This window comes from Callorhinchus milii, unplaced genomic scaffold (genome assembly GCF_018977255.1).
Source record: "Callorhinchus milii isolate IMCB2004 unplaced genomic scaffold, IMCB_Cmil_1.0 Scaffold1, whole genome shotgun sequence".
Classification (NCBI taxonomy): Eukaryota; Metazoa; Chordata; class Chondrichthyes; order Chimaeriformes; family Callorhinchidae; genus Callorhinchus; species Callorhinchus milii.
In genome coordinates this window covers 105,418,726-105,431,848 of record NW_024704742.1, presented here as the reverse complement: position 1 = coordinate 105,431,848, position 13,123 = coordinate 105,418,726, and the positions used below count along the sequence as shown (strand labels likewise).

At 40.3% G+C, this 13,123-nt stretch overlaps 1 protein-coding gene across 4 annotated transcripts in view; it reads right to left on the bottom strand.

Annotated features, from left to right (window-relative positions):
* fbxl17 (F-box and leucine-rich repeat protein 17) overlaps positions 1–13,123 on the bottom strand; it is a 426,982-nt gene that overhangs the window by 238,876 nt on the left and 174,983 nt on the right. For all 4 annotated transcript variants that reach the window (XM_042334038.1, XM_042334042.1, XM_042334045.1 and 1 more), the window contains one exon: positions 7,037–7,167. In XM_042334038.1, coding sequence (XP_042189972.1) covers positions 7,037–7,167 — 131 coding nt within the window. The remainder of the gene's footprint in view (positions 1–7,036; positions 7,168–13,123) is intronic.

Sequence of the window (13,123 nt, the reverse complement as noted above, 5' to 3'; positions counted from 1 at the left end):
CACTTTACTGTATGTTCATGAAGCGCTTGGAGACGTCTCTAAGATATGATAAGGCGCTCTATCAAATGCAAGGATTATTATTATTAATAATATTAAAAGAACCAGGTACATAACAAAACCAAGGCGGAATTTTGTTTTTTCACAGAAACACTGTGTACCGTGCTTGCACAACAGGGACAGCAATGTAAAACTACAACGACTGCTAATTGTTGCTTTAGGTTATGCAAGCTTAAGTGATAGGAGATAGAAAAAGTCCACACAGAAACTACTTTCTCCAGGATGGAATTCTTCAGCTGATGGAAAATATTAACACAGCAGCCTCTCTAGCAGTCTTTGTTTAAAGCAGTGACCTCCCAGGGCAGCCAGTACTTTAGCTGATGTATACCATATTCATGCACAAAGCTGCCTTTGTTCCTATCATTTCTCCTGAACACACTATTTTTGATTCAGCGAGATCCAGGTATTGATGCACTTTGGAGTAAAAAGACATCAAATGTATAGTTCACACATGGTGAACTCCTTTTGATCTCCACTTCATAATTTAGTCCTGAATGCTGGCTATGGCCTCTACTGTCCCTTTCACAATGTACAAATAACGTCAAAATTGTTTGATAGTCATTCTTAACAACTCCCAGTGAGAAGTAGTTCTCTATTCTGACCGACTGTGAACCTTCTGGAGAACAAGCATTCAGCTGAAAAAGTGCAGTGTTATTGAAAGTTAGCGTGTTTTATTTTCCTTAAAACAAAAGTAGCCTTGAGTGCGGCAGAGATATCTTGAGGGTTTCTTTAAAGTAATCACGACCTTGTCACGGTAGTTTGTTGTTGATCCATGCACAGTGGGAAGCAGTCACAGAGACTAAGCATTGTCTGTGCAAATGTCGGAACAGCGACTGACAAGGCTGCTCTCCACTATCTGCTCTTCAGCTTAACAAGCACACTCGCTTCAGCTGATGGATGGCTGCCAGGTACATGTCTTTATTCATCACGCAAAATAGACCTACACTGAATGATGATGACCTACCCATGTGAATGAACATCACCCAGGGACTTCTTTGTATCATCAACACAAGTAGGAGATATTCAATGGAATGCAAATGACTTATTAAATGGAATTGAATTTCACAGGGTACAATATGCGTGTTGTTTAATATCTAGCAACAATGTAACTGGGCGCGTTATTCAACAGTTCTAAAGGGTTTTATTGGAAAGGTTATATAAACCCACTCATCTCACGCACACGTGCATGCTATCACTTGCTGAAGTCTTCCGAGACGTGCTCTAGACACAACTCATGTTTTGCTAGTAAATTCTGCTCTGGTTGGAAACACATGCAGCACATAACGTGCAGTAAATGAAACTAACATTTCTTAAGGCTAGAGAACTGGAGTTTTAAACACGGGATAAATTGACATCCTAGGTTTTTTTCATTCCAAAACTTGTGCTGCAAGTTTTTTGGAAGCAGCTGAATCTGTCCCATCTGAATAACTAGGCCTGGAGTGTGAAAAGATCACAGATTCTGAAATGCTCTGGGTCTCAACTCGTTATAATTATGTCTTTCAACTGTATTTTACTGCGACCCTTGTCTTACTTTTGACTCCCTTTTTCTTTTTTGGAAGGCATTTTCTTCAGAAGCACCAAAATGTGCTATGATGGGAGGGTTGTAGGTGGGAACGAGAGGGTGCGGAAAAAAAAACAAAGAGCGGGGGAGGGAGAGGAAGGCAGGCCTCAAGTCCCAGTCCCCTGGCAACTCTATTCTACAACCCTCAAGTGATTTTGGCCCTTCCTCTGAGCAATGTTCACCTAAAAAATGCGCAGTTACTGCACTTGACAGTAAATCCTGTGGATCTCTTTGAAGCATCCTCCTGACACAAAAGACGCTATATCAAATGCATTTATTATTATTATTATTATTATTATTATTATTATTATAGCTGAGAACTGAAACACATTGTGAAAGGAGAAAGAAGGAATAAATCCAATCATAAAAATGGCAAGACGTGTGACATGCTGAATCACAAAAAGGACACTCGTAGACATCTCTATCCAGCCTCGGTTCACACAACCGTGATTCAATGCCTCTGGTAAGTGCGTGAGTAGTGGAGGGTAGGGGAGCGGCGTTACAAGTTAGGAGGTGATAAATATGACTAGTGTAAAGAAATCTAAGTGGTTTTGATAGGAAACTGAATGGGACTCAGGTGAATGAAAAGAAAAGAAAACAAAAAGAAACAGAGGGGAGGTGAGGAGAAATTTTTTCACACAGCGAGTTGTTCGGATCTGGAATGCATTGCCTGAAAGGGTGGTGGATGCCGATTCGATAACAACTTTTAAGGGAGAAGTAGACAGTTATTTGGAGAAGACACGTTTGCAGGGATATGGGGAGAGAGCAGAGGAGTGGGATTGATTGGACGGCTCTTTTCAAAGAGCCGGCACAGATACAATGGGCCGAATGGCCTCCTTCTGTGCTGTATAATTCCATGATACTATGAATGTACGACTTAGGCGTTTATACGATTTATAAAGATAAGACTTATACGAGTTTTACTATATTAACAAAACCCATGACATGGCCACCAATTATATATTACTTGACCAGGTACTCCCTGATCACACTAAGCCCCCATTGTCTTATTCTGAAGCCAATGTATTTATTGTAATCCATACTCGTCTGTACATGAATTTATAAATTACTGAGGAATACAAATAAGCCACTAGAATGTGCAATCTTTAGACTCGTTAACTGATGTGTATTTTTAGCAGACTGTGAAGATTTTTGGAAATTTCCTCAATTCAGTCTTCATTTGGAACCCGATTCTTCAAAGTACTGAATTCAAGTAAGACTGAATTGAAGAAACCTTCCGATTTCTCTCCTCTGCAAAACTGACACTACTTTTCCCACATAAATCTAAAGTAAACAAAACAACATCATTGGGCAGATTAGAAGGGCACAACTTAATAAGAGGCCCTGCAGAATTAAATCCTCTATAAGCTTGCAACACTGTTCTAGGAATCCAGGCTGCAAAGGTTTGATAAAATGTTCACCAATCGATACCCATTACTTGGTATTGCATGATCAGATCATTAAATGAACACCACATGATCAGCTTTACATATTCCTACCAAGACATGACACAACTTCAGATTAAAAACAATTGCTTCAAAACAATATTTAACACTGTTCGAATATTCAGAATCTGCACCGGTACAGTAATATACTCCCTGATCGCCCTGAGGCACCCCATTCTGCCTTACGCTGAAATAAATGCATGTATTGTAATTGACGCTCCTCTTGTACATTAACTTATGATATAAACTAAATCATAAAAAAGTCATTAGTTTGAAGGGGGGAAAACAATAATTGGTTGCTCCTAAAACATCAAAAAATGTTGAATTAGTGTCATACTGAATTACTGCACAATTTTCGTTGAGCTCCTTAGTGAAGTTAACTCAACAGCAATATAGTTTAATTCACTTTAAATGGGAAGTGGGCACAAATGAAATGGAAGCGCCGTAATGCATTTTGCATGAACAACAGACGCTCTGGGGAAGCCCATGTTATTTGTGTGTTGGTAATTCTTTTCAACTGGGGCTTTTGAAATCCAGATAATTCCAAACAGCCCATGGTGAATAATATCAGAAAGTGTCAAAACTAATCCCCGTTTGGTACAAAACCGGCAACATCTTGCTGTAGCTACAATGCAATGACAAAAACCACATCACAAGCCTGAAACAGATGCCTGCAGTTAATAGTGCATTTCTATGTACTCAATGGGACATATGGATAATATTTACAAAGGTTAGTGTGGTAATCTAAAAGAATAATGAATGGTTTAAAGAGGCCCGTGTAGATCAGAAACTTCAGATCTGTATAAAGCAGTTGTTGCGAGAAAGGGGTAGGGGGGGAGAAAAGAAGCAGTTTATACCTTTATTGTCAAAGATAATCTCTTCAATTTAATTCCTAAATGAAATTACTCAAACCGTTATTCTCCCGTCACACCTTCTAAACTCCTCTGCGATGTGACATTCAAAATGTAAAGCCGATTACCTCCCAATAGAACCACGCTCTGCTCCTTGAAACTTGCTGCTGGGAAACAGGACCGTCTAATGAAAGAGTTTGGAAATTTACAGCACTCTGGGAGGCAAGCAGACATTACAGTGTTTTCATTCACCCTCATGTGGCTGTTAAAGTGGGAAAATTTTACATCTATCAGAACCGGATGAGCAGGGAGAAAAAAACCTTCAATTGCTGTCAGAAGATGCCTCCAATAATAATAAAACTCAGATTTAAGCGTTGAAGAAAAAAGAAAGGAGATGGGGAGCAAAGGATTCCTTTCACCCTTTTGCCCTCTTGACTATTATTTTTCTCAGCAGTACGGTCTCTGCAAGGGATAGAGCCGTGAATGATAAATTACAAGGTCACAATATACTATCATCTGGAAAAAAATGACTCATGCCACCCAAGGCACCTGAACAAATTTAATCTGTTGGTGATTGTGAATTTTGGATGCATTACTGTAATGCTGCCTTCAGTACAATTATTATAGAGGAAATAGTCAGCAGTCGTGGCACTGGGGCACATTCTGCAGGGAGCTTCCTTGTTTCCAATTGTTATCCCTTTACTGATCCTTGGCTGAAGGCAATCTCTCACACAAGCGTACAGCTCCATGGGTACTTCTAACCCCTCTGGTACATTTCTCACGTGTGAGCCAAATAGTGCGAGCATGCAGATTACTCGACCACAATGGTAGTAATAATCCCTACATTTAATATAGCGCCTTATTACATTGTCAAGACACCTCAAAGCACTTCACAGAATATAGTGTAAAATGCTGTGACTGTGTGGGCGAACGCGGCAGCCAATTTGCACACAGCAATGACCCACTAGGATGCATGGAGTGAGTGACCAATTTTATTTGGGGGATTAATAACCAGGACACAGGGAGAAACTTCCTTTTCTGTCTGAATAGTACCGTGGGATCTTTAATGTCCGCCTGAACAGGCAGACGTGACCTCAATTTAACATCTCATCCCAAGGATGACACCTCTGACAATGCAATGTTCCTCTTGCACTGTCAGGCGAGATATAACTCTGATCAAGCTGGAGATTTAAAAAAAGCCTTACTGCTTTTTATGGCTTCCTATTCCACTGTGTAATAATAATGATAACTTGTATTCATAAAGTGCCTTTCATATAAAATAAACATCTTTCAGCGTTTGTGGTTTATTTATGCACTGTTAAGGGCACATCAACATGCCCTCCCAGCCTGTGTCAGCATTACCTATGCAGTTCACGTTAGCAAACAAATTACCCGATGCAAAAATATTCCTCCCCCCAACTGTGTTAAATAGACACCTTCACAGCAAAGAAGCTGTGATGTGACAGGAATTATATTGGTTTGCTGGTTGAGGAAAATGCAGAGTTATACACAAGATCCCTCACTAACGATCTGGTAGGATATGAGATCCCGACGATGATAAAAATACCAAGACACATCTTCTAAACTTTACTTTTTTTGGGGTGGGGAGCGGCAGGGGTGTGTTTCATTTTATTCTTTCATCAATATTTATCTTCTGATTTTCTTTCCTCTCATTCTTCTCCCCAAGGGATTTTCTACTCCTTTCTCCCCTCAGACCCAGACTAGCTCAGCAGACCACGCTTCCCTCCCCGCCACCCCCACCACCCCGAAACCAGCAATCCTGGTTTGCTGGGTTTGGGGGAAGTCCACTTCACTGTATTCAGTTGCACGAGCATGCAATGGGTCACCCACCGACGGGCTGTGAGTTCTGGCAAAGATGAAATGAAGGCAACTCTCCTGTGTCCTACGGCTGTGGTATAAAACCTTCCAAACAATTCTAGGTTCTCCTGTTTCTTGTGGGTAAAGGTTCTCCAATAAATTCTATAGGTTTAGCCGCAGAGCACAAAAGGCCCCAAAGCATCACAAAATGTGGTTGTTCCCATTTTCCCTCGCAATAGTACCTTAAAGAATTTCCTTTTAAGATAGGAACGCAGAAACCGGAGTGGGTCACGAGGCCCATCAAGTCCGCACTGCATTTCTATTTTGTTGGGTTCACAGCAGCTCTCTCCCTTTTACATACCAATATAAGACAGTTAAAACAACGAACATTACACATTAATCTGCAGGGGTTCTTTTGTCAAATTCCAGATCGACAGGAGGAAAAGATCAACAGTACCCATCAACATGCCCTCTGTAGCCAAACCATCTACCTTTGTGTGGTGTGTATGTACATGTGTGCGCGTCTGTGTGGGCCTGTGTTAGTCCCTAAGGTAACTGTAACAGGTAAGATAGCATTTAATCAAGAATAATGTTTAATTGTAGCTTTAGTTAACATGATCTTCAATATCTAATGGCCGTGTACTCACCGTCAAACATATATTTTTGAAGGTTTTAAACAGCTGTTTGTTTCTGTTTGTTACGACATGCTATTGATGCTTGGCACAATTACAGTATTCATAATCTGGTTAAACTTTATTCAAGTTAATGACTAGACTTCTGGCAAATCATCTTAATGCATATTTTGGCATGGTTAAAACAAACTTCTGCTTGAAGTATTCATGGAGCAACCACCAAAGACAATTTCAAATCTCCAGCCCTGACTTGGCTAGCAAAGAAAGGTGCAGGACTTCTCCATGTAGGACTTCAGCAGAATCCCAAGCAGGTTCTGAATCAGAGCTGATACTGTTTCCCCAAACAAATAAAGTAGTTCTGCAAACATTCAGCCAACCAACCTCCCCCAACTATACCCCACAATCCCCACCTTTCCTCCTACACAAGCTTCAATTAAAAATTAAGCCAATGGCTTTTTCTTAAAGCATCAGACAATTGCCTTTGTATTACTTTCTCAAAGCACCTTTTTAAAGGGTCTTATGTCACGCGATATCATGAGAAATATTCATCTCATGTGTAAGGAACACCCTTGATGTATGGTTATATGGGAGAGGAAGGGACGTGGAAAAATAACAGGGAGGTTACAGAGGTTGTTTCACTCTCATGTGTGTAGTCAGAAAGCACCATCATACCTGTCATTAATACTCCAGTTGAGGCATAGATTCAACGAGCTTAAATGCTTGCATTTCTTCACCACCTCCATCACGGTCTCATTGTTCAACTCTGTTATGTGGCGCAGGTCCAGGCTCACGAGCTCTTTCAGCTTACGAGGGAGAGAAAAAAGAAGAAAATCACCGGAGAACAGCAACTCCATTTGTAGATCACAAGAAATTAACTACAAGTCACTTGGAATTCTGAACATGACAAGTTTCTGTTTTCTGTTGCTGTGGAACATGTTCAATAAGGGCTCGACACCTGAGCCACAGTGCACCATGTCTGTACATAACACATAGGTTGAGCTTCTGATAAATGTCCAAATATTCCTGTGTTGTGCAAAATAAAGCTGTGGGATTTGCGTTTACTTTCTGACATACCTGTCTGATTAATGTGAAGCCTTCACAAATTGAAGGTGCCGTATTAGCTTGCTGGCATGTTTTACATTGCGCCCTTTATTGTAGTTCTAAATGGTACACTAGTCATGTAGCTACTGGCAAAACCCATAGTACATTAAAATAATTGTTCATCGTTCATGCTTAAAAATCAGATAAGTACACATTAGTTATTGGAAAGGTGAGAAAATCTATTTCCAGGCTGAGCACCCAAGCAAAGCAAGTTCTCAAATATATTGTCCACTGTAAATATTATGCAGAGGACTCAATGTTTGGCAGGATTGTGCACAGGTAGCTGTGAAATCTAAGCAAAAGCTTCTCTCCTGATTTATTGAATATGAACCAATTTGTTGCATGAAAACCAATTTATTATTATTAATTAATTTTGCTTCCCAACTACAGTTAGTCAACCATTTTGGAGCAAGTCACCACAAGAAAGAGAGCACAAAGTCTCTGGGTTACGCCCTATCCATAGCTTTTTAAAAATGTTTAAAATGCAAATGGAAAGACAGGAAAACTCCCTGATGAGAGTAGCTCACAGAGGCTTAAGCCATTTGTTGTGTTGTTTCAGAGCTATTTTCGCTGTTGCGTCCACTCCCTTACATTTACAGTCATTGCTAATCTCCAGCTTTAGGAGTTTATAGACGAATAAAGTGCTGCTTTAGGGCTTGTCGAGTATGAGTCATTAGTATTTATTAAAGCCAAATCAATGACACTAAATCTCATATGAAGCAGATTAATCATTTTCTGATCCAAGAATAAATATCTTTATTCTCTTAAGTCCCCATTAAAAAAGACTTACATGAACATTTCATATTGATCCCTTGGTGCAGAAAGCAGCAATTTACTTAGCATTTAAGGAAATTGCACTACACAGCACGTTCCAAGAGGACCCCGACCGATTGGGACTGATCTCTCTGTACGTCAAGATATCTCAAGACACGTCCTTTGTCAAAGCCAAGAATCAATGGGTGTTGCTTATAGAATAGTTTGCAGTGTGCACTAGTCTGATAAAAAGACCACTTCAAACACTAACAATATTAACAATAAATGTGACAGTTGATACAGTAACTGTTCATGTTCTCGAACCATCTCAAAGTGTTTCATGGGATTTACTGTAAAGTGTATTCTGTTTCCATTTGACATCATGCAATTCATCCAGTTATATCACAAAGAACATCACCAACTGAGCAGTGGCAACCAGGGTATACAATTGTAATGTTTACATCAAAAAAGGGGCTGAGCAACAAGATATTAATGTCACCGAGCGCTGTGGGGAAGTGGATTTGACTTTACACCACTTTAGTGTACAACCACTGTGCTGAAGCTGGGAGAGCTTGTTCTGGATGCAGCCTATTCAAGGGGCTTTAGGAAACGTCCAGTAATGAGATTGAAAGGATTGCTCTTTAAAAGAGCCACAGAAAGACACAATGCTGTAAATTTCTATGGCCCCCGCTTTCCCTTGAGGTGAGCATTTGTTTTAATTTAATCATAAATTTAGATGAATTCAACTTTTAGTTGAATTAAGTCAACATCCCGTGAACCATCCATGAAAAGGATCACCCAAGGAGAGGCAGGCATATTGGTGCCACAGATGACTTTGGAACAAAACATTTGCATGATGATTCGGTGGTGGGGGTGGTGAGGCTGGGGGAGTACAGGATGTTCACCCAAGGCCATTTATTGAAAGGAAAATCTCCAGGAAGGGAATATCTCATATCATCACATTCAATTCGCTGAGCCAAAAGACCAACTTTTAATGTGTGGGAAGTCAGCGAGTGAGCAGGAAGTTGGCTACAGTCACCAGCAGTGTAAGTGAACCTGCGTTATAATGAAGTGTGTTATAACAGGGATCCGTTGTAAATGGTCTTTTCAACTTCTTTACTGAGATAGTGAAAATCTGTTACTCTTTCACACAAAGGGCTTCTCTGTAACTTACAGATGCCTCTCATGAATGTACATAACAAATGTTCTTGAATGTCTACGTTATACATTTTCATCTTTGCCTGAGATTTTTGCCAGTTAATCGCAGGTGCACATGAAATATAAAGGTTCATGGAAAAGATGCAACATTTCTCCTGTCACTTTGCACAACGACTGAAAGCTTTCCAATAGGGCTTACCTCAATAAATCTCATTGCGACTGCTCTACAGAACCATTCACCAACCTTAATCCTGACTTGCCAGGCAACAGCACAGACATCGCTGTGTTGCCAAACTGCATACTGTACCTACTATTCTTACCCTAAAACCAAATTAAAATCAGCTCTACTTTCTGTTGTTAATATTTGTTGCCACATGTTGCACCATGTACACAACTTTAACCCTTATGATGCCTTTTTAAATGACAAAATCCTTATATTTGATACAACGTCCTTCATGTCAGGACATTACAAAGCTTCACAGAATGTTACTGTAAAGTGAAGTGTCGGTGTATTCTGTAGGCAAATTTGCACACAGAAATGTGCCAAAAACAGCCATGCCGTGAATTACAAAGGGAGTAAAATAGACCCAATGTGTCTTTCAATGAGTAGCTTTGCTCGTGGGATCTCTAAAGCATTATTTCCAAATCAGAGGAAGGGATATCCCAAGGTGGGAGATGGCATCTTTACAATGGTGTGAGTCACCAGTTTATCAGTTTATTCATAATAAAATCTCCATACCTCGTGGAAGCTGTTACATCACATGAGTGTTTTCCCCATGCACCTTGCTTCTGTTCAGTTTGAATAGTTTAAAAAAATCTCTTTGCAATAAATAAATAATGAAACAATCGTTGTTTTGTTCTACTTTGCTTTTCTTTGGTTTGTACTCCATTTGACACATGGTTAACCTGCGTGCTTAAGTAGAAGTCTCCTGGCTTCAGATCCCTATCGGTAAGCTATAAAACGCTCCACTAATTCTCTCCCGGGCTTTTAACCCAAACAACACAGCCAGAGGCATTTTTTATTTAAAAAATCGCTGAAGCATTCATGCCCTTTGACTAAAATCCCTACCTCATTTCCAGAAATGCTACGCAGACAAGTCCCAATGTGCTCTCTTACAGGAGGAAACTGGTGATTGATGAGAGGAAGTCACTGAGAAAGTTTGCTTAGAATCTATGTAAGTGTTTTTCAAATTGTCGAGATGACAAGTTTGTGCACACACAAAACAGGAGCTTCAACTTTCAAAAGTAACAGAGCCGAACGGTACACGATGACTGGGGTTTAATACGTTACAATTTGTAAGAGAATTCACCTATATTGGTGGTGGATTTGTGGACTCAATTTTCCTCACAGCCCATTCCCCTTTCAACCGGGGGTTTATTGAGGAAAGGGAAGGGGTGAGGGGAATAGGTCATGGAGAGGTGTAGACTTAAGCACCTAAGATGCTCGACGTGAAAACTTAATCATATTGGGTCACTTGTATGCCATAAAAAACACAAAAATTTACAGAACAGAAGAAGACCATTCAGCCCAACTTGTCTGTGCTGGATCTTTTAAGGAGCAATCCATTCAGTCCCATTTACCTGCCTTTTCCCCATACCTCTGTAATTTATTCCTTTCCAGATATCTATCTAGTTCCCTTTTGAAGGCTAATATGGATTCTGCCTCAACCAGCACTCCTGGCAGCGTATTCCATTTCCTAACAACTCTGTTGTTATGCACCTCACATTGAATGGTTAAAGCAAAGTAATGACCACAGCCCATGAAACAAGCTGAATGCACAAAACTGTTAGGATATGGGGAACAAAATAGTGTATTCACTTGTATCGCCCACTGCACCTTGAATCTTAGAGACATTTTATTTTCTCTTTAGCCCTCAATCGGTAGATACCATCTGCCAATGTCACAGCCCAGGAGTGGGGTGTGGTGGCCTGAGAAACCTGCTCTGACCCAAGATTTGTGATGTGGCCTCAGGTTCATTGAATAAACATACAGAACCTCATCTCGGGACAGTAATCAGAGTTCAGAGCAACCTGCAGCCCCTCTGCCTGGCCAGAATCCAAACACAGATCCCACAGGGAAATTAGCTATATTCTAAAATGGACACTGCATTTTAATAATATTCGCTGCCTATGACACTTCTTGGTAATCAATTATCTCACTGAGAGGTACACATGGCTGAACTTGAGCAGTTTATAACTCTCCTCTGAACTTCAAGATATGATTATACCCTTGAAACCCCTATGTATACCTATTATCTTATAACATGCACAGTTGGAACTTTGCTAAAATGGTCGATGATTTATAAACACGGTACAAATGTAAACCTGGGGCAAAATTTGAAAAGTAACTTTTACTAAGTAAGAATTGAAGGCAAAGTGCAGCATCTGGATAATAAATCTTATGCTGTACATCAATGTCTAATGCTCGGTGCAAGTGTTTGTACAGGTGGCTCATGAAAAGCGCGAGCTGAAATGACGCCATGTAACTCGCCAGCACCAGCCATTGCCGGGTACTCAACACAAGAGCAGCTCAGCATAGCTCAATGTTGGGTCAAAGGAGCAATTTTCAATCTGGCCGAAAAACACTAGGAGCATTAATGTACACTTTGTGCCCGTCTGATGACCTCCAGTTTGTTTGCGATGATATACTGAAGCCATTTTATAGGTTAAATGTTTGATGTTAGCTGCACGCTTTGATTTCTTCCTCTCTCCTACATCTATCATAGTTGCACCGTATAAAGGACTTACTGTAAAGCACTGAAGAAAGTTAGAAATGGACTATTCTCTCCTCAGCCTCATCTGCAGTCACCTTTCACCAGAAATCCCTTAACCTATTGGTATCCTGCACCATGTTCTGTGATATTTGTGGCTGTATTCCCACTGGTGTCAAGCTGCAGGTCTCTGCTCACTATCTCAAGTGGATTCATATGCATTATTGTTTTCTTGAATCCAGTTTTCAAAAAACATTCAGAGTGTTTCATTTTCGGAAGTGCAACCTGTTGAGGTGGTTGTTGGGAATACGGAAAATGCGAAGAAAGTTGGGCTGGGAGCCTGCAATTAATATCAAACCTGAACATTGAATCTACAAAACAAAAAAAGCTGGACTGTTCTCCTTAGAGAAGGGAAGGTTAAAAGGAAATTTAATAGAGGTATTCAAAATTATGTTACGATCTGCATTGCACTGCCTGAACGGGTGGTGGAAGCAAGTTCAATGATAAATTTCAAAAGGGAATTGGATATATACTTGAAAAGAAAAAAAATGCAAGTCGATGGGTAAAGAGTGGGGGAGTGGGATTAATTGGATAGGTCTTTCAAAGAGCTAGCACGAGCACGATGGGCTAAATGGCCTCCTTCTATGCTGCATCATTACTAAAACAATCGGTTCAGAAGAGGTACAGACTCAAAGCAATGTGGCTTCACAATTCGATCCTGGCCAGTGCTGACTCTGCAAAGCAGAGAAGTGGAGAAGGAGGAGATTGGAGAGATAAGCAGGTACTAGGGCATAAAGGTACAAGGTGTATAAAAGAACCACACAAACTTTTAGCAAAAATAAAAGTGCTTTCCCATCGACACCAAATGAGACACTTCTTTCAAGCTAAAACGAGCAGAAAAAACCCCTGAATAATCAGGACCCTTCTTCCACTATTACTGTGCTTTACATACAAGCCCTTAATGAATCAGATCATGAAATAAAACTCTGGCCCGCTGGATAGTGCAGAATATATTCAGCTATCAGCATTATTCTAA